At 43.1% G+C, this 21,689-nt stretch overlaps 2 protein-coding genes across 4 annotated transcripts; both read left to right on the top strand.

Moving 5' to 3' along the window:
* Positions 1-439: 439 nt before the first annotated feature.
* On the top strand, positions 440-8,286 carry pheta2 (PH domain containing endocytic trafficking adaptor 2). The gene is made up of 4 exons (XM_066642658.1): positions 440-520; positions 2,766-2,905; positions 4,795-5,098; positions 5,859-8,286. The coding sequence occupies exons 2-4, from the start codon at positions 2,825-2,827 to the stop codon at positions 6,284-6,286; spliced, it is 813 nt and encodes a 270-aa protein (XP_066498755.1). The 5' UTR covers positions 440-520; positions 2,766-2,824; the 3' UTR covers positions 6,287-8,286.
* A 4,901-nt stretch (positions 8,287-13,187) lies between these two features.
* Positions 13,188-18,956, top strand: mylpfa (myosin light chain, phosphorylatable, fast skeletal muscle a). Of its 3 annotated transcripts, XM_066641751.1 has the most exons (8): positions 13,508-13,741; positions 14,199-14,236; positions 14,924-15,019; positions 17,147-17,222; positions 17,399-17,503; positions 17,654-17,732; positions 17,904-17,952; positions 18,488-18,956. In XM_066641751.1, exons 2-8 carry the CDS (start codon positions 14,234-14,236, stop codon positions 18,587-18,589), a joined length of 510 nt encoding a protein of 169 aa, XP_066497848.1. In that variant the 5' UTR covers positions 13,508-13,741; positions 14,199-14,233; the 3' UTR covers positions 18,590-18,956. The 3 variants fall into 3 exon arrangements, with proteins under 3 accessions (XP_066497850.1, XP_066497848.1, XP_066497849.1); XM_066641753.1 differs by lacking the exons at positions 13,508-13,741; positions 14,199-14,236 and adding an exon at positions 13,188-13,303; XM_066641752.1 differs by lacking the exon at positions 14,199-14,236.
* The last annotated feature ends 2,733 nt before the right edge of the window (positions 18,957-21,689 follow it).

Below are 21,689 nucleotides of genomic sequence, written 5' to 3'. Positions count from 1 at the left end.
CTCTATTCACTTGGTCTGAATTTAGTGATGAATTCACCTGCAGAACTCCTTCAGCTTTCATCAGAATGGTGGAATGCTGTTCCAGCTCCTGTAACAGTACACATATATAACATTAGAGTTTGGGGAAATCAGCTTTCCAGGAGCCTTAATCAAATTTAAAAAAACTACATTTCACCTGATGTCAGATTTGGAGAAAACTGACCTAAACTGAACTGAACTGAATTCAGCTGAATGTAACTGATCTGAACTAACCCCAACCCCAACTAAACACTGGATTTTGTTTTGTTTTATATAAAACCCTTCAGAACTGACACTGAATTCAACCAATCAGAGCGCCAGTGGGCAGGGCTTGTGCAGATTCAGGTGGAGGGGAAGACGTCTACTGAAGGTTTTAGTTTCCAGGAAGTAGGTCTATGTTATTTATATTTCAACAGTGAAGCTGAAACAGGACACCATCACACACATCCACCTGAGGATGGACATACACCTCAGAAACACACCAGGGCAAACCAGGGACATGGTGAGTTTACACCGGCTCTTTATTCTCTGTTATTTTCTCTATTAGTTTATCATTCTCTATCTCTATCTGACACTATAGAGCTGTCATTCTCTGTTCTTACCAATATATATATATCACTTTCACATTTATCTACCATTCTCTATCATTCCCTCTATATGACTCTCCTTTAACTAAGTTTTTCACTTTCTATAGCATTCCATTTATATCTCCATCATGTGCTCATTCCGTTTTACTCTCATTTAAAGAGTTTCTCCATTTCTCAACCTTTTGGAGAAAGACAGGAAGAGAGTTGAGAAGGTGGTCTGTCGTGGTTGTCGCTGTTAAAGTGGAAAACTTGCTCAATTTATTCTAGTTGAGGTTTTGATGGTCATTGTGTGATGTGAGTTTTCAAGAGGTGCCTGGTGACCCTCAGTTCATTCTGGCTGAGCAGGTTTCTGCAGGTCAGCCTTCAAAAAGTCTTTGAAAACTTTTTTATATATATATACACTGCATCCACACACAATCACATTTACATTTATGCATTTGGCAGACGCTTTTATCCAAAGCGACTTACAAAAGAGGATCTAACATTCAAACTACAGCACAAATTATACAAAATACCTTACATTAAGTGCAATATGCCAGGAAGTAATAAGTGCATTAAAGAAAGACATTCAGTGCAAGAGATACTCTCGGAAGAGCTGGGTCTTCAAGGATTTCTTGAATGCAGAGAGGGTTTCTGTTGCTCTGATCGTGCTTGGAAGCTCGTTCCATCAGCGTGGTACCAGAGATGAGAATAGCCTCAACTGACCTGTACGGGGGGTTGGTCGTGTTAGTTGGCGCTCCTTTGAGGAACGGAGAGGACGGGTGCTAACATATGGTTTTTAAGAGTCTATTGAGGTAGATGGGAGCAGAACCAGAGAATACTCTGAAGGCCATCATTAGTGATTTAAATTTGATGCGAGCAGCTAAGGGTAGCCAATGCAGCTCAACTAATAGGGGCGTGACATGTGCTCTTTTAGGCTGGTTGAAAACCAGGCATGCTGCAGCATTCTGGATCATCTGTAGCGGTCTCACAGCACAGATTACTAACATCTGAACAAGGAGCTATGTTGCATGTTGAGTTAGGTATGGCCTAATCTTCCTTATGTTGAATAGGGAGAAGCGGCACGATCGAGCTACAGCGGTAATGTGATCTGCGAAGGTCAGCTGGTCATCAACCATGACACCCAGGTTTCTTACAACCTTGGTGGGAGCCACTGATAGGGACTCTAGCTTGATGCTGATGTTGTGGAGAATATCTTCCTTGGCTGGGAGGACCAGTAGTTCAGTTTTGGACAAATTCAATTGGAGGTGATGTTCCTTCATCCATGTAGATATGTCAGAGAGACAGTCAGAGATTCGAGTTGCCATCACATACAACCACACAACTCTATCCCACCTGCATTACCCCTACATCCAACCCACGTCCCACCCATGTCCCAAACCTACCTGTGTCTCACTTTTCTTTTTCCAATTGAAGAACTTAAGGAACCTTGCTGTTATCCAGGGATCCCCTTATGTTTCTATCAGGTTTGACGTCATCAGTGGGGGCTTGGTTCCAGCATCGCTGTGTCTGAATTCAAAGCCATAGATAAATGAATAGAGTCGGGACAGAGTATGGTTTATCCACTGTTTACAGCGTGGTCAGGCCAGAGTGAGATATGATACACATGTGGAAATGATGCAGAAAGGATGACAGAGTCATCCGGAGGAGCTGATTAACAGTGGAGAAAAGTAGCTGACACTCCTGGAGTGGCACTGAACCCCAGAAACACACACAGATGGAGCAGGTTCCCGATTTATTTCTTTTTTTTTTTTTAGTTCTATAAGACTCTATAAATTATCTGTCCACATCCACTGTGCCACAGAGCTTTATTCCAGGCTCTGAGCTCTTTCTGGAGCTTCTTTATCTCGACTCACCTATGAACGCCATCACGGCTCCTGCTGAAGGACCCACTGTTCTTTGGTTCCAGCTGGAAACAAATGTTTTGGTTTGGGAACCAATTTATATTTGAGGAAACCTACAACGGTTCCAAATTATATTTGTGAAAGGGAACTGAACTGTTTTATCATTGGTCAGAAAGGGAGAGCTTTGCATACATTTTTCAAATCTACCAAGCACTGCATGGAGTCTCCAGATACATTTGGCTCTGCTGTGCTGTGTAATAAAAGATGGTAGGTTTTGTTTACTTATAATCTTTTTATTTTTCATTCCTTTAACCAGCACATCATCTGACTAAAGCTGAACTGAGGTGTAGTCAATTCCCGGTTCCATTCCCTGTGATGAAGATCCATGAGAAGATCCTGACCCATTACCTGTATTGTACCTCCCCTGTGGATAAAGAGGGATACCTGTACAAGAAGGTACAACATCATTTCAGGCTCATTAACCTGAGATTAACCCCAGCTACAGCTGTTTACTCCTACATACAGTTACACTACTGAAAAATTTAAAAACATTGAGTTTCCTTCTGCAGTGAGCTCAGTTCAACTGTAACAGACTTTAAACCTCAAAAGACGGTGAAGTAACATGAACTGAGCAGAACAAAGCGCAATTTTGATGCTTCCAGTTAGCATAGTTAAACAGTCCCTCATGACAGGCTAATGTCTGATTAAAAACGAAAAAAGGCCCCCCAAGCATAATTTTCACTCATTTTACTTTTTTTATTATCCTTTTTAAAAACAACAGGATAAAGGTATGAACTTTTTGAGTTACACATTATTACACACTTTGTCTATGACCTCTTGCTCATTCCCTGTTACCCCCTTACACCTAGAACAGTCCTGTCTCCCACTGGGGGAGGACTCAGGAACTGACTGGGCTTCATTTAGACTGCTTCACAAGGACAACCTGAAAATTCATTAATGGTGTTTTAAAAAGTAGCACTGTTAAAGGGTTATTGCACTTACACCTTAAAGGAACACTAGGTAAGATTTATTATTATTGCTCCTGGGCTCACCCTACAGTTACAGAGTGTAATTCACTTTTACAGCACTAGCCTGAAATCAATGGGAGTGGGAGAAAGTGAGGATGGTTTCCTATCCTTCTCCATTTACATAGTGCAGTTTCTGCAGTGCTGAGCTCAGAGTAGCATTGACACCCCATTTATGATCACATTTCAGTTTAATGAATCTAGTGCATAACTAATTAAGCATCTGCCCTATTTCTCCATAGTTTAGAATCCAGGTCTTTCACTAATGTCCTAATAATATACGTCTAATAATAATGTCCTTCCCCTGATTTCCAGGGCTCATCTTCTTTCACATCCCACCAAACCGGCTCTGTCTCTGTTTCTCATAGTTATTCCCCTCTTTATCTCATCATATGATCTATTCATTCTATCTTTAATGGATTTAAACTCTTAGCAAATGTCTCACAGTGTCTTCGCTGCTTTAAAACTGAGCTCTTGATGAAGAGCATTCCTCATATCAATGCTTCCATGTTTATTATCTGAGCTAAAGCAGTGCTGAAGTGAGAGTGGAATGCTGGGAATGACGAATGTTAACCTCAGAGCAGTCACGGTGTGTGACGAGTAGGGGCTTTTTCCTTTCTCTTTCTCTCTCTCTCTCTCTCTCTCTCTCTCTCTCTCTCTTTCTCTCATTTCTCTTTCTTTGTCAATCCTGAAACAGCTCTAGAGATCCATGTGCTGAGGGTCCTGAACACTTCCTCCAGGTAAAGCGCTGTGATGTGAGTAAAATACTGACTGCAGTAAAAGGAAACGTGTACTGTACCTCCCTGAAAACGTGTTGAGCAAAGAAACAAGGACAGCAGCTCAGAGCTCGGTGGTCGTTGTTGTTGTTGATGTTGTGTCTCTGTTGTATTTCTTGTTGCTTTTGTTATTATTTTAGTTATAGTTTTTGTTGATGTTGTTTTATAGTTAAGGTTAGGGTTAATGTTAAGTTTAAGTTTAGGGTTAAGGTAGTAGTACTTCAGGAAAAGTTAATAGTAAGTCTCCACAAAACGAATTCAAGTCTCATTTCCCACAATTCAGTAACAAACTGTTTGTGTTTGTGTGTGTGTGTGTGTGTGTGTGTGTGTGTGTGTGTGTTGGTTTATGTGAAAAATCAGGCCAAAAAGAATGTCCTGACTTTTCTAAAAGTTTTCATTTCAAGATTAAAGTGTGAAAAGTTATTCTTTTGGATTCTGAAAGTTGAGTTGGGGTTAATTAGCTACAGTAATTCTAATGTCTATGTACAGTGTAATCAGTGTTTGTGTGTGTGTGTGTGTGTGTGTGTGTGTGTGTGTCCTGCAGAAAGAGAGGAACCCGTCCTACCTGCGGCGCTGGTTTGTTCTGAAGGGAAACCTGTTGTTCTATCAAGAGCGCCCGGCAGACCGCAGTCTCCTCGGGGTGATAGTTCTGGAAGGCTGTGTGGTCCGGCCCGAGGGGGCGGACGGACTCTTCTCCTTCTCGCTGGTGTTCACGGGGCCGGGCCTGCGGACCTACACACTCGCCACCGAAGACCACCTGAACCGGGAGAACTGGGTCAGCGCCTTACGGACCTCCAGCCACCTGCACACGGCCCTCCTGCTCAAACACCTGCACACACTCTACCAAGGTCAGTCAGGGGTCACTCACTCTGTGGCCGGGGAGGGAAGTAGAAGGGGGGTGTTTTTAATAAAGTGGCCAGTGAGTGTCAGTAGAAGGGGGTGTTTCTGATAAAGTGGCCTGTAAATGTCTGTAGAAGGGGGGTGTTTCTGATAAAGTGGCCAGTGAGTGTCAGTAAAAGGGGGGTGTTTCTGATAAAGTGGCCAGTGTGTGTCAGTAGAGGGGGTGTTTCTGATAAAGTGGCCAGAGAGTGTCAGTAGAAGGGGGGTGTTTCTGATAAAGTGGCCAGGGAGTGTCAGTAGAAGGGGGGCGTTTCTGATAAAGTGGCCAGTGATTGTCAGTAGAAGGAGGGTGTGTCTAATAAAGTGACCAGTGACTGTCAGTAGAAGGGGGTGTTTCTGATAAAGTGGCCAGTGAGTGTCAGTAGAAGGCGGTGTTTCTGATAAAGTGGCCAGTGAGTGTCAGCAGAATGGGGTGTTTCTGATAAAGTGGCCAGTGAGTGTCAGTAGAAGGGGGTGTTTCTGATAAAGTGATCAGGGAGTGTCAGTAGAAGGGCGTGTTTCTGATAAAGTGGCCAGTGAGTGTCAGCAGAATGGGGTGTTTCTGATAAAGTGGCCAGTGAGTGTCAGTAGAAGGGGGTGTTTCTGATAAAGTGGCCAGAGAGTGTCAGTAGAAGGGGGGTGTTTCTGATAAAGTGGCCAGTGAGTGTCAGTAGAAGGGGGTGTTTCTGATAAAGTTTCACTCTATATCTGTGTGTTTGTATCTAACAGAACTGAAACAAGATCAAAGCCTCTGTGACTCCGCCCACTCGTCTCGTGTTAAATCATCGAGTTTTCTGATGGCCTCCTTTAACAGCGTAGCGCCATTCTTCACCCAGAGACCCCCAGCGCTGCCCCGGGAGAAGAGGAGCTACAGTGCCAGCGCCGCCCTGCAGGGCCCATCTGGACATGCACCTATCAAAACAGCCTACAAGAGGTCCCCAAAACTGTGGCCCAAAAGACACGCCTATGTCACGCCCCTCAACGGCCCTGCTCCCTCGCTGGGGGAGTGGCCACCTGTCTGCTTCGAACCTCTGGAGGAGTTCAGCAAACTGCATGAGTATTATGGAAATGAGGTAAAGCAGCTAAGAGCTGATTGGCTGAGAAGCAAACGAGAGCAGGAGGGACATATCGAAGAGGACCTGATTGATTTAGGTTAATGAGTGTCCCACTCTGCTTTAAAGGTGCTGCTTTAAAGGTTATTTTTGTTCTTCACTTTATAGAACAGTACTTACATGGACACCTGGTGGCCTGGAGGTGTCAAAGAGCTTGTACTGGACATTTAAAACATGGCTGCCCTCATCTGGGGGTCCCACTCTATGGAGTATACATTGGTTTGAGAGGTTTGATTCTTCATGCTGTCAGTTAAACTTAACAGAAGCAGTGTAAATAAAAATAAACAATCACTTTCATGAACATTATCTGCTGTTTGTTTTGGTGGAAAAATCATTGACTGCACCTTTAAAGCAGTTCAGTCTGAGCTCAAATGGTTTTGGTGTCTGAAATTGGAATCTTTCCAGCCATAAAGTAAGGGACACTCTGGAGTAGCTGCACATGAGTCTAATGTCTATACTCAATGCCAAGAATGGACTGCAGGGCTGTGAAGCATTGGGACTGTGTTTCATGCAGTGATTGAGCCACATCCTAAATTTTTGGGATGAGTTAGAGTGCCAGAATTACCCTCCAACATCAGGACCAGGCTGCCATCACATCCTCACAGCAATGTTTCAGCATGGCCCGAAGAGAGGGACACACTTGTGATTAATAGCCATCATTTCAGGAGAAACACAGCCCGTGGTCAGTTTCAGTCTGGCTCAGTGGAACCCAAGTGCTCTCCTCTCTTCCTCTTCTCTCCTCCTCCTCATGCTCCACTTCTGTCTTTCTGAGGAACTGAGATGGACAGATGTGAACTGATCACCCCCGCCCCCACCCCACATTAACTCACTCATTCCCACTGCCTCAGCACATCAGCGAACACGTTCACTCTTGCATGAATGTGTCATAACATTAAAGACACATCCTTGTTTCTAAACTCAAGCAGCACTGCTGTGTCTGATCCACTCGTGACTGCAGCACTGAGAATGATCCAACACCCTAATCATATCTGCTCTGTGGGGGTCCTGACCATTGAAGAACAGGGTGAAAGGGGGTTAACAAAGTATGCAGAGCAACAGATGTACTACAGTATGGTCTACTGGTCTGTAACTGTAGAACTGTGTGGTCAGTGGAGCTGAGAGGAGTGTAGAAACATATAGATGGCTTTAATGTTTTGGCTGCTGGGTGTGTGTCATTCACAGCAGTGTCCAGACACACACTTCACTTCCTGCTGAATATAATTGCTTGAGTTTATGAAGGTGTTGGTTTGTTCTGAGCGTGTGCACAGCTGGGCGCTGGGTGTGTTATTAACTCGCACAGATGTTGAATTAACTTCTGTATTCATCAGTAGACAGCAGTAGATATCAGAGACTGGGTGTAACCTGAGTTAAAATAGAGGTGAAAAACACAGTTTCCTGTGTGTGTGTGTGTGTGTGTGAGAGAGAGAGAGAGAGAGAGTTCCAGGTTTCACTAACATTGTGGGGACTTATCATCTTCTACAGTATAATTGAGACTAAAATTACACTTTAGTTTGAAGATGCTTTGGGCTACATTTAGGGTATGGCTCAGTGTAAGAGTACACAAGAAAAATAGATGTCTATATAAAATGTCCCCTGAAACAATGGGTGTGTGTGTGTACCAGGAATATAGCCCATTGTGGGAAGCAAAACCTGTTAACACACTCACATCATGGGGACTTGTCTTCCTTGTGGGGGCCACCAGCCAGTCCCCACAATGTAATCATTACATATTCAGGTGTAGACATGTTTTAAGGTTGGATTAAGGTTAAGGTTAGAGTTAAGCTTGTAGTAGTCATGGAAAAGGTTATAGTAAGCATCCACATTAACAACGGAAGTTGTTCTAACTTGTATGTAACTTCCCCACAATTCAAAGGCACCCTTGTGTGTGTGTGTGTGTGTGTGTCCATCCAGGAACCTCTAACAGTTTCATAAACTTAACTAAATTCCCCTTTTCTCTCTCTCTGAGGTCTGAGAATGAAACTGTGAACTGTGTTAATATCATGATGCTGAATGAACCAATAGAAATGAACCGTAATAAACCAGAAAAAACCCAGCTGCATTTACTTCCAAACGACATTTTCATCAATGTTTTGCCTTTTTCGTAAAATTATTACTCCAACCGTGAATATTTACACTGATCAGTCACAAGATTAAAACCACAGACAGGTGAAGTAACACTGATGATCTTGTTACAGCGCCCCCTGTTGAAGTTGGAGGGTATATCAAGGAAGGCAAGTATTTATATTATTTATAAATTATATATTTTTGCACACAATGGCTATCCAAAGTGGTTTATAAAACAGTACAGAAATATTAAAGCAGTTAAAAGGTAGATAAAAATTTTAAAAGGCAGTGAGTGAAGGGTCAGTTCTTGGAGTCGATGTTGGAGCAGGAGAAGTGCTCAGAGTATGAATCTGAGAGCCACACTGTCATGGTTATAATGTTCTGCTCAATCTCCAGAACTCAGGTCTGTGAGGTGTTCCTGGTGTGCAGTGGTCGACCCGAGTGTCGCTGACTGAGGGGGAACTGAAAGTGTCTGGGCTCTGGAGTGATGCAGCTCCATCCAGTTCCTAATCGACCAACAGGACCAGAAAGTGTCCATAGTCCTTTGACCACTTAGTGCATGTAATCCCTCAGATAAAGGTGGTTTCAGACCTCTCCTCAGACAATAAGGTTGTGATTGAGGACCCCCGGGCAGAAGCGTGCAGATTTATGCTCTGTAACGTATATCACAGCTGTGAGGAGAGAAAGAGCAACTCACAGCTTCTAAAGTGTCCTGAGGCCCCCCGAAGCCCCTCACTGCATCTTTAACCTCCCCCAGAATGCACCGGGGCGGCGTCCATCACGTCGGTCTGTGTACATTCCACTCGTCTGCGCTCTGACGGATGGACGTTGCTCTCGTCTCACTTTACACTCAACATACTTCCAACATATGGATCCTCTACACACACACACACACAGATCAGTATGTTAACACCTGCAGAGAAACGTAAACACACCCTCCACCTGATGACACACCACTCTCTGGATAACCAGCAGAGAAAGGGAGAGAGAGATGGAGAGAGGGGGAGTGAGAGGGAGTTAGAGTTTATGAACATAATCACGTTTCTTTTCCTGTAAACATTAATTTTATAATCACATATTTAAAAATAAAAGATATAAAAATATTTTAATGTAAACAACATAAAGGAGCGATCAGTACTTTTCTCCAGGATTAGCGGTTACAGACAATGAATGAATGGATGAATGGATGAATGATTCTTCACTTTATAAAACCTTTGTACTGACCGCTAGTGGCCTGAATGTATTTCAGAGATTTTGTACTAAACCAAACATTGCAGGTGGACAGGGAGTGTCTCTGTCTCTGGGGCCTCAGGGTCCTGGGTGGGACCCACTCCTCGGGTCACTGTCTGTGAGGAGTGTGGTGCGTTCTCCCTGTGTCAGTGTGGGTTTCCTCTGGGTGCTCAGCTTTCCTCCCACAGTCCAAACACACATTTTGGTAGATGGAGTTTGTGTGTGAAACTCTCCACAGGTGTGAGTGTGAGTGACTGAGCGAGTGTGTGAATGACAGAGCAAGTGTGTAAACATTGAGTGTCTGTTACGTTATTTCAGTTGTCACAGTGCTGAGGGATTTACATTGGATTGAGAGGCAGAGGGTTAGACAGGGGACCGAGGTCAAACCAGTATGAAACAGGTGGTGCTTCAGGAGTTGGACACCAAACACGTCTAATCAAATCACCACCTTCTAATACCACCTTCTCCTCCACCACCTTCTCCTCCACTTACTCCTCCACCTCCATCTTCTCCTCTACCTCCACATTCTTCTCTAATTCCACCTTCTCCTCCACTGCCATCTTCTCCTCCACCATCTTCTCTACCTACACCTTCTCCTCCACTGCCATCTTCTCCTCTACTTTCTCCTCCACCTTCTCCTTTACCTCCACCTTCTCCTTCACTTTCTCCTTTAACTCCACCTTCTCCTCTACCTCCACCTTCTTCTCTATCTCAACCTTCTCCTACACTTTCTGCTATATCTCCACCTTCTCCTCCACTGCCATCTTCTCCTCCACCTCCACCTTCTCCTCTACCTCCACTTTCTCCTCCACCTCCACCTTCTCCTCTACCTCCACTTTGTCATCCAGCTCCACTTTCTCCTCTACCTCCACCTTCTCCTCCACCTCCACCTTCTCATCTACCTCCACTTTCTCCTCCACTTCCACTTTCTCTACTTTTCTTCTACTTCCACTGTCTCCTCCACGATCTCCTCTAACTCCAACTTCTCCTTCTCCTTATGTTATAGTTACAGTCATGTGTGACCAGGTCAGTGACTGAACCTACAGTGTCCTCGTCCTCCTAAACGGACAGACCCAGTCACATGAGAAAGAGAAGGAGAGATCTGATGAACTGAAGAAGGAGAGGAATGCAAACAAAGCAAAGCTTTCACAAACCAGAGAAGGAAGCGACGGACAGACGGGGGGAGAGAAGGAGGTGAAGAAGAAGGGATCAGCTTGGTTTTCTATTTTGGTTCCTCTCAGCTGTCCCTCAGAAACATGCAGCACCTCCATCTGCCCCTCAGGAACTCCTCTGGACACACACACACACACACTTCATCCTCACATCCTCCCAATTAATCCATCCAGAGAGAGAGAGAGAGAGGAGGGAGGGAGGGAGGAATAACAAAGACGGAGAGCATTAGCATTACATTTTGTAAACATTTTGTACATTTGAAGGATTGTTTCCTTCTTAAAGTTTTAATATTGTTACTCAGTCTTTGGCAACACAACACGAATGTATCTGTGTCGTACCAATACAGCACCTTGAATTAAACAGAAATGAGAGAGTGTGTGTGACAGAGAGAGAGAGTGTGTGTGTGTGTGTGTGTGTGTGTGTGTGTGAGAGAGAGAGAGAGAGAGAGAGAGAGAGAGAGAGAGAGAGAGAGAGAGAGAGAGAGAGAGAGAGAGAGAGAGTCTGGATATGGATGTGGTCTGTGGGGGAGGCTGTTGTTCATTGGTCATCTCTATAAAGGGAAGGGTATTAAAACCTATTTTTGATTGGAGCCGAGAGCAGCAGCTTGAAGCAGTGGACAGTGTGTGTGTGTGTGTCCAACACAGCACTGTGATTTTCCTGCTCCTCTCTCAACAGGGTTCAGGTTCATAGTCACAAACATATCCACAGAGACAAGAAAAGACAAACAAACGTAAAGGATCAGACACAGCAGTGCTGCTAGAGTTTAAAAACGCTGTTTCCACTCACTGTCCACTCTGTGAGACACTCCTACCTCATTGGTCTACCTTGTAGATGTAAAGTCTAATGAGGGGATTAAAAACTCCAGCAGTACTGCTGTGTCTGATCCACTCGCACCAGCACAACACACACTAACACACCACCACCACGTCAGTGTCACTGCAGCGCTGAGAATGATCCACCACCACATCACACCTGCTCTGTGGGTGTCCTGAGCACTGAAGAACAGAGTGATAGGGGCAAACAAAGTATGCAGAGCAACAGATGGACTACCGTCTGTAACTGTAGAACTCTAAAATGTTCGTGTGTGGTCAGTGGAGCTGAGAGAATGGAATATGTGTATAGAAACAATGTGTTTATAATAAAATGGATGATCACTGTATGATTAACAGCAAATTTTGACCACTTCATGGTTGTGAAGGCATGGCATGTGGCATGTGGCTCCTGTGCTCTGTAGCAGATTTGTTAAAGTGGACAGTGTGTGAAACTAATTAAATGTTGTACTGTTCAGGGCCATGAGGAAGCAAACGCAGCCACAAATCCAAGAGGAGCAGCTGACATTTATCTTTCTCCACCCCACAAAAGAATTTTAGTCCTAACATGAAAGCGGCATTTAAACTCAGACTGGACTCAGAGTTAAGAGTCCACTTTTCTGAAAAAGGCCCAAAATAGGAATCCAACACACTGCAATGAATGATCCCTGACACTGCTTCCACTACATGATCCCTACTCTATTCTTTCTTAATTTTTTCCACCAGGTAAATCAGGTCCTGGTTCTGGAAGCGGGTTCTTGTTTAGTTGCTGTTCTCTCGTGGTTCAGAGCGAGCCGAGTAGGGACTAAACCGTGGAGTGTAAACCTTGCAGAGCACTGATTCTTCAGAGAGAGTCGTCACTCTACGCCACGCAACACAGACGTCCAGCACCAACTCTCCACCTGTAAAATCTCCAGCTGCAGCAGAGATCACATTTATTTTTATCCGACTCACGACAACAGCATGTAAAATTACGCTGTGGTCTTTTGAAGAGGTTCAAACGCTCCTTGGATCGGTGGCCGACAAAAGAATCCAGCGAGAGCTAGACGCTGCAACAATGAAGGAACAAACTCTACTGATGGTAGTGGAAAACCAACCAGGGACCAAACAGAGAGTAGAGTCCAGTAGAATCCATTAAAGTAGGAGCCATGTTTAAATAGTGCCTCAAGTGACAAACTGACCAATGGAAATGCTCCAAATGTATTTTTATTTCTTTATATTAACCTTAACTATTAAGGTTTGTCTTTGCTTTCAGGAGTGATGTCACAGCCATCCGTAATGACATCATACTGGTCCTCTTTCTTTCTCTCTCTCTCTCTCTCTCCCTCTCCCTCTCTCTCACACACACACTTCATCACAAAATATGCAGGTGTCTCATTATTCTGCACAAGCTGGCTGCTCTCCTCCAAGGGTGTTGAGCTGACAAAAAAAAATGTCTTGTACATGTATTCTCCACTAAGTAATTTTTCTATATTGGAGATATGTGCTAGTTTTTTTCAGTCATTACGTTAATCTCATTACATCACCCTGCAATCATTGCAGCAAAACCTCATCTCAAATTAGTTTTGTTCTTTTTTACGTACAAAACCTGAAAGGCACATTATGGTGAAAATGTGGACCTCTTTATGATGATGTTTGTTTTTTAAGATACCAGGCATTTTCACTGGCATTTTCCTAATGGGCAGTGGACGGCAGTGGACGTCAGGGTAAAGGTCTATAGATTCTGTATGTCAGCCATTTTGAGTTAAAAATATAAGCCCATATTCAACTGACGAGCCATTAAAAGGTAAAGTGCACATCATAACCCCAAAATATAGGTTCCACTGATATGGAGGGATGGATGGAAGGAGGAATGGGCAAGGGGGGTTCAATGAGGGTCACCTAGTTATGTCCATATTAGTCCACGTGGGACGGTCACTACATCTCCAGAGTATCAGATTTACCGCCATTCCAAGACACACGGCTATTTCTGTGTGGACGTAAGGCGATAGCGTCCCTCCGTTTGTCCCCCATCCCTCCGTCTCTCGCCAAGCCCTCCGTCCGCTCCTTCCATCCCTCTGCTTCTCTGTGTCCATCATTCCACCAAAGCCAAACTTAAGACTGGGACTATAATTAGCTCTGAGTGGGAGGTATATAAGCCCCCGGAGATCCAGAGCCAAGTCGCGGCTTCACTTGCTCTTCTCTTCTTCGAGCTTCTTCCACTCCACAAATCCGTCTCAGTATGGTGAGTACCTCCACCTGGCCGGGCCCTCACCTTGACACTGACCCTCACCTGGGCACTGTCATTTACCTGGACCACAAATTTAAGGCTGCAGCTAATGCGGATGTAACCTACTCTTGGATCGCAGCCGTTTATCTGTGGATTTTGCTGAACAAGGACTGGGTCCAGAGTCTTAGGCTGGTTTGGTTGTGTTGGATGAATGCCATTTTTTTATTAATTTATTTGGGGATTGAAATGAAAACACTTCATTACATTTTGATTTTGCTCAGAAATTTATAAATAAATGGTGGACAAAAAACTAAACAAAACAGGGAAATGGAAAATATATATTTAAGCTTCATTCATTAAAGGATAAAGGAAAGAAGTTTACAAAAGAAAAAAATATAAAATATATCTGTTACATGTGCAAGTTATATATGTAGTAATTCATTTTAATTCACTTTTATGGTCCTTACACCAGTGATGTAGAACATAACGAGACCCAGTCAGACAGTGATGGTAAGTTTCACTGTCACTGTTGTGAGACCCTCAACTGTACACTTTAATCCCTTTAATTTAGGAATATTTTTGGACTATGTATATATAAATAGATATATTTTTTTCAGTTGGATTAATTTCCTAAATCTCATTTCAACTACAGAATTGTATAATTTGTGATATGAAAATGTTCAGATATGTAACTTTAGCTGTAATTGATCTTAAAAGTACACAACTGGACTTTAAGACCCCTGGTGGAATTTTGAAAGGTTATTTACACGGTCTCTGTGTGTGTGTGTTTAGTTAAGCAGTAAATATAGGCCTTGGTAATTGATTGTGTGTGTATACGGTGTGTAAGAAGATGTATTCTGTACTGGGCCCAGTTTGCAGACTCACAGAAAAGTCCAAACCAGACCAATCTGGAGATTATACTCATTGTCCAGTCCCTTTCCTCTGAAAGAACACTGTAGAACAGGTCTAGGTTTCATTGTCTGGGGTCTTTCCGAGCCTGTGGCCTATGCTGCTGTCTACTGAAACATTGTATAGGCTGTAGATGGACTGAAGATGTTGTCCAGACCTAAACTGCCCCAGCTGCTCTAGCTGAACGCTCCCCTGAGAGAAGGACTAAGAGCAGTTTGTACACCAGTGTGTAAACCTGCTGTGTTGATTTGTTTGTTGTGTTAAATGCCGGCTGTTTGTGACCTGCAGCCACCCAAGAAGGCCAAGAGGAGGGCAGGAGGAGGAGAGGGATCCTCAAATGTCTTCTCCATGTTCGAGCAGAGCCAGATCCAAGAGTACAAAGAGGTGAGTGTCTTAACACAGTTTTAGCTTCTAAAAATCATGTTTGTTCATATTTTTAACTAAAATATTGCCAAAGCAGCTTTGTACATCATTTTTGTAAGACTTCTATTAATACTGTTTGACATTTTACACCAGATTATATTTAATTCTTATTATAGTTCAATTATAACTTCATTCATTTTCATTACAAAGTGAAAAGTACTAAAAATCTATTTAGCTCTGTATTTTTACAAATAAAAAATATATATAGAAATTATATTAGAAAAAAATTTAATTATTATTTTAATAATAACCTTGAGGTTGTGGGTTAGAGTCCCACTATGGGTGACTGTCTGTGAGGAGTTGGTGTGTTCTCCCTGTGTCCGCGTGGGTTTCCTCAGGGTGCTCCGGTTTCCTCCCACGCTCCAAAAACACACGTTGGTAGGTGGATTGGAGACTCAAAAGTGTCCGTAGGTGTGAGTGAATGTGTGAGTTGGTGTTGCCCTGTGAAGGACTGATGCCCCCTCCAGGGTGTGATCCCACCTTGCGCCGAGTGATTCCAGGTAGGCTCTGGACCCACAGAGATCCTGAACTCGATAAGCGCTTACAGACAATGAATGAATGATTATATACATTTGCAAAAAAATCAGCACTGTTCCTGGTCTTCCCAGTTTGATTTAGTTCAGGAATCAGTTTTGGTATCAGTTTTCATTGTTTTCGTCAGCTTAGCTGCCAGTTCTCCGGAAGCATTTTCAATTAGCGTTGATTAGCAGAGGAATCAGATAGCTTAGCTTTCAGTTAGCTCATTAGCGAGGTCTAAATAGCTCATTATTAACTCAGAATCAGGTTCGATCAGCTATTCCTAAGTGAACAGTTTACAGTACACATTGAAGACAAAGGCAGTAGCGTTGAGAAGTAGTTTCTTCCTTGTTTGAGTGGGATAGTTTGAACTCTGTAAAGTGAGTAAGCAGCAGAAGGCAGAACATTCTCAGGTTAATTATCCTCCTTCAGAAAGAGCTTCTCTCCAAAAGGAAAGAAATCCACATCTATCTTTAGTCTTTGGCGCAGCTTTGATATGGAAGGAATTACAACTGGAATACACTCGATCAGCTGAGTCAACACCACCCCATCTCACTCTCGCTCTCTCTCTCTCTCTATCTCTACCTCTCTCTCTCTCTCTCTCTCTCCGTTAATAAAAACAGGAATGTCATTAGCGCAGTTGTCTGAAATATCTCGCCCTCTCCACCCTTCATCTGTTCATCACTCCATTTCTTTCTTTCCTAATCTCACTAGAGCAGCAGCTGAGGGCTTTAGAGAACAACTGTGTGTGCGTGTGTGTGTGTGTGTGTGTGAGAGAGAGAGAGAGAGAGACAGAGAGAGAGAGACAGAGAGAGAGAGGAAGAAAGATGTTACAGTACATAAGATTTTTCAAGATGTTCTGACACTATCCCTTATTCTGTGATACATTTTGATTCGGATCTATTTTCTAGTGAATATATTTCTATCCCTCGCTCTGTCTCCACTGACCTTCTCTGGTTATGATATGAGGATTGAACTCGTGGTCAGTTGATGGAGTGAGGTCAATAAATAAGTGCAGCTGTTAGGTTAAAGAACCAAAGAGTACAGTAGAGCTCAGTTAATCAGGGCAGAAAGACAGATGATGGACAATAAGGGGACAGCTTATGTGTGTGTGTGAGAGCTAAGTGTTGAGCCTCTGAGGCGTCTGGAAGAGCAAGTGTGTGAGTGTGTGTGTGTTTGTTTGTGTTTGTGAAAGCGATCCCACCATTTAGGAGATGAGTGGAATCTCACTCTGGGCAGATTGGAGATATTTATATGTAATGGATGGAGAGATGACGAGTGTGAAGGAGATGATAGAAGGACGTGCAGCTGTTCAAGTCAGAGACTTGTCTTCAGTTTCATGAGTGAGGAAACAGATGGAGAACAGCAGTTCATGAGCATTACAGAGTTCTCTACAGTACTGTATTACGTTCTGTCAGAATTACCATGTGGGTCATATGAATGTTACAGAACTTGTGGACTTGTGTTTTTAGATAATCAACACACCAACTTCTATCTAATGTCAAAACCTTTTTCTGTCAAAGTGTTTGCTACTCAGTCATGTTAAAAACAACTGCATCTCTCCCCCCACAGGCTTTCACAATCATTGACCAGAACAGAGACGGCATCATCAGCAAGGATGACCTGAGGGACGTGTTGGCCTCAATGGGTACGATTTCCATCTCTTTACACACAGACATCAGCCTTATCAGAAAAAAAGCCCTTTGCATTGTCACTCACTGGCCACTTTATTAGGAACACCCCCTTCTACTGACATTCTATGACCACTCTATGACATTAGCCACCTTTAATTGACTCTCTCTCTCTCTCTCTCCCTGTCTGCAGGTCAGCTGAATGTGAAGAATGAGGAGCTGGAGGCCATGATTAAGGAGGCCAGTGGCCCAATCAACTTCACCGTCTTCCTCACCATGTTTGGAGAGAAGCTGAAGGGTATGACTACAGAATTTTAGACAGCACTCTGTGGAGCAGAGGAACTGTGTTCCTCAGAGTGCTGGAGCTCCATCCAGTTACCAATCAACTGATAAACAATCATAAAACTCATGACCTTTGTTGTAAACTGGTGTCCTTCTGTCTGGCCAGGTGCTGACCCCGAGGACGTTATCCTGGCCTCTTTCAAGGTGCTGGACCCTGAGGGCACAGGCACCATTAAGAAGGCCTTGTAAGTACAGTAGAACCCCACCCCTACCCCCTACTGCCACTCACTAGCCACTTTATCAGAAACACCCCCTCCACCCCATTCTACTGACTCTCACTGGTCACTTTATCAGATCCCCGTATCATTTCTCTGGATTGTGTTAGTTATGTAACTGTTGTCTTGTTTCCTCTGCAGCCTGGAGGAGCTCCTCAGCACTCAGTGTGACAGGTTCTCCCCAGAGGAGGTCAGTGAATGTAACCAGAGGCATCTAAAGCTCCTCACAACCTCCCTTGAATCCTTCATGAATTGTCTAACCTCTGTTAATTACTTTATACTTTGTCTAACCTCAGTTTGTCTAAATTTTCTAGATTATTTTGGGCTTTTTCTAATCATCGTCAATTATTCTGAGCTTCGTCTAAAATTCCTCAACTGCTATATCATTTGTCTAACCTCTTTCAGTTGCAATGTGATGTTTCTAACCTCCTATGACTGCTTTGTGATTTTTCTAACCTCCCCAGATGTATTTGTACTTTGTCTAAACTCCCTCAACTTCTTTGATTTGTCTAACCTTCCTCCAGTATTTTGTGCTTTGAATACACTCCTCTGTTGATTACTTTATTATTTGTCTAACTTCCATCTAATAATTAATACTTTGTCTAACCCCCCTGTTAAATACTTTATGATTTGTCTAACCTCCCTCTAATAACTTGTGATTTGTCTAACTTCGTTTTTTGACCACTTTATGATTTGTCTAACCTTCCCCTCTGGTTGTTCCTCAGATTAAGAACCTGTGGACCGCCTTCCCCCCAGATGTGGCAGGCAATGTCGACTACAAGAACATCTGCTATGTCATCACACACGGAGAGGAGAAGGAGGAGTAAGGGAGGAAAACAACAGCTCTGAGAAAAGAAAGAAGCGATGACTCTGCGACCCTCTCTGCTCTGCCCTCCCAGTCTGTTCTTGTGTCCTTTCCTTCCCTCATTCCCTTCCTCTCATTTTCCCTTCTTACGTTATGTCTCCTCTTCAGACATTCACCCATAACAAAGCAAAGACTCGTCTCTGAGAGACTGCAGCCCGGGGGAACCGAGAGGCTAATCCTTCTGTGGGGAAACAGGATTGTTTTTTTTCAATAAAATTATCTTTTAACATCATCTCCATCTCTCCATCTTCCTCTCTTTCCCTTCTACTCATTCCTCCTCCTTTTCTACCTCTCCTTTATATATTTTAACAACTTTACCACTACCATCTCTCAACACCACATGCTTCATGCTACGCTGGCATGTGTGGAAAGCTACTGCTAGCCTTGCTCATGTTTACAGTTAAAATTAGGCTAGTTTAGCCTAGCCTAGCCTAACGTTTAGCTATTTTAGGCAGCTCTTTAATGCATTAGCTGCAACAGTTAACTAAAATTTAGGCTAGCTTAGCCTAACCTAGCCTAGACTAACATTTAAGGCTTTAGTTGCAACAGCCGAGTAGTTTGGATACGAGAGATTTTCTCTGGAGGATGAAAATAAACAGAAACAAAATGGAGGGATCTCTTTCTACAATAGAAGAATCCATATATTTTTTTATTTTCCATCCCCCACAATTAGAAAAACAACAAGAGGAGAGAATAAAAGGAAAAGGCCTGGCCTCCTAAAAGCGATGGCTGGCTTGCTCCAGGGGGAGAGAGAAAGAGACAGAGAGAATGTGAAAGAAAGACGATCTGAAAGAGGAGTGGAGAGCAGCGATGGAAAGAAATCATTCCCTTCTTCCCTCGCTCTCTCTCCTCCTCTGCCTGTGTCCCATGTCTTTGTCGCTCGTCCGGCTCCTTTTCTTTCTGTCCTTCACCCGGGCTTTGCTTTGCTCTGTCTCCAACTCTTCTGTAACCAATAAAAAGAGAAATTGTGAATAAAGCAATCTTATCTTTCGTACCTCTGCGTCTGTCCGTACATCCACAGGGAGCAGGATCATGTAGAGTTGACCAGCCTGAATCCATCCTCCAGTAAATGTATTCCATGGGTAAAATTCACCCACGGGGTTTACAAAGCAACTTGAGTTATAGCTTTTAGACCCTGTGCCCACTGGATGTAGTGCTGGTATGAGTGGATCAGACACAGCAGTGCAGCTGAAGTTTTTAAACCCGGTGTCCCTTGTTGCTCAACCGTGCAGATGTAAAGTCAGGGACTGTAGCTCATCTGTGGCTGCATAGTTTGTGTTAGTCATCCCCTAGTCCTTCATCGGTGGACATAGGACCTTGTGAAACTGATGTTTTTGGTTGGTGGACTATACTCAGTCCGGCAGTGACACTAAGGGCTTTAAAAACTCCAGCAGTACTGCTGTGTCTGTTTCACTCATACCAGCGCAGCGCACACTAACATGCCACCACCACGTCAGTGTCACTGCAGCACTGAGAATGATCCCCCACCCAAATAATATCTGCTCTGTGGGGGTCCTGGCCATCGACGTGCAGGGTGAATTTGGGTAACAACACATGCAGGGCAACAGATGGGCCCCAATCTGTAACTGTAAAACTACAAAGTGCTCCTGTGTTGTCAGTGGATCTGAGAGAATGGACAGTGAGAAAAAAAAGTAGTGTTTTGGCTGATCAGTGTATATTTCTAATATCTAAATTATAAAAAGTTTCCAATCTCAGGTATATGTGATTTAAAGAAATATCGCTTTTATTTAAGCGAGTGGAAAATCTGTGTAAATAAAAGAAGATGGTTTATATCAGTGTTTAGTGGGAGCAGCATTTCCTCTGGGAATATTCTTTAGAAATGAATAATAACTTAATATAAAATAAATCTGTCACCTTGGTAAAGCTGGAGACGTTCCTTGTGTAGTTTCTGAATGAGATCTGAGAGAAGCTGCTGCCCCCCTGCGGTTATTGAAGGAGCAGCGTTAAAGAGGTCATGCCCTAAATGTCATAACATCAGATATTTGGGGCGTTTTCTTTCTTTCTTTCTTTCTTTTTTTTAAACAAAGAATAAATTCAGCCTTGTTTCTTATATGAATGATCATTTACAAAGGTTTATAATTGGTTTAAAATCCTGTTTATTACATGATATTAATTAGATTGTAAACACCTTAAAGTGCATTAATAATCATTTGTAACACAGAGATAGAAAGAGTGACAGTGACCTTTTATTTTATTTAGTGACTTTTTATTTTACACTGCATGTATTATCATTAACAAAGTATAAAACGACTTTATATCAGTGATTAATTCATTAACTGGATAAACTTAACAGACATGTACTGGAGCTGACAGGGTTAATGTCGACTAATGGAGAAAACCAAGAAAGGTAAGTATGTAGATGGACGTGGATTCACTAGGTCACTGTTACTCTTTCTGTGTGTTGTCATTATAAATGACAAAAAACTTACAACCTAATTAAAAAAATCAATAAGCAAATTATACATGAGTTAAATCTTTATCAGTGTAGATATACTCTAAAGTGATAACTAATTTTCAACATTAAAAATCTATGAATCTTTGTTACTCTGTTTTGCACCAGAGTTATTATCTAATTGGCTGTACTGCAGTGTGCCCTTGTTGATGACAGTGACTAACTTTTCCAATATGTGCCAATGGACTGACAACAGCCCACCAACCAAACAATACACAGCCATCAGTGTCCTGTGTCCACTGGTGAAGGACTAGAGGATGAACAACACAAACTGTGGTGGTCATGAGCTACTGTCTTACATCTACAAGATGGACCAACAAGGTAGGAGAGTCTAAGGTAGGAGTGGACAGTGGACACAGGGTTAAAACTCCAGGAGCACTGCTGTGTCTGATCCACTCATACCAGTACAACACACACTAACACACCAGAACCACGTTAGTGTTACTGCAGCGCTGAATGATTCACCACCCACATCTTACCTGCACTTTGAGGGTCTTGACCATGAAAGGTGGCTAATAAACTATGCAGAGCAACATATGGACGACAGTCTGTAACTCAGTGCTCTTGTACAGGGTGTTTGTATTGTTTT

This window comes from Hoplias malabaricus, chromosome 13 (genome assembly GCF_029633855.1).
Source record: "Hoplias malabaricus isolate fHopMal1 chromosome 13, fHopMal1.hap1, whole genome shotgun sequence".
NCBI lineage: Eukaryota > Metazoa > Chordata > Actinopteri > Characiformes > Erythrinidae > Hoplias > Hoplias malabaricus.
Note: the sequence above shows the minus strand (reverse complement) of the source record. Positions and strands in the feature narration are given on the sequence as shown.

Excerpts from the sequence above, each read along its gene's own strand:
- pheta2 (XM_066642658.1), top strand. The coding sequence starts at position 2,825 with ATGAAGATCCATGAGAAGATCCTGACCCATTACCTGTATTGTACCTCC. Across the intron at positions 2,906-4,794 it reads AGGGATACCTGTACAAGAAG|AAAGAGAGGAACCCGTCCTA; the intron begins GTACAACATCAT and ends TGTGTCCTGCAG. Across the intron at positions 5,099-5,858 it reads CCTGCACACACTCTACCAAG|AACTGAAACAAGATCAAAGC; the intron begins GTCAGTCAGGGG and ends TGTATCTAACAG.
- mylpfa (XM_066641752.1), top strand. Across the intron at positions 17,223-17,398 it reads GGACGTGTTGGCCTCAATGG|GTCAGCTGAATGTGAAGAAT; the intron begins GTACGATTTCCA and ends CCCTGTCTGCAG. Across the intron at positions 17,504-17,653 it reads GTTTGGAGAGAAGCTGAAGG|GTGCTGACCCCGAGGACGTT; the intron begins GTATGACTACAG and ends CTGTCTGGCCAG.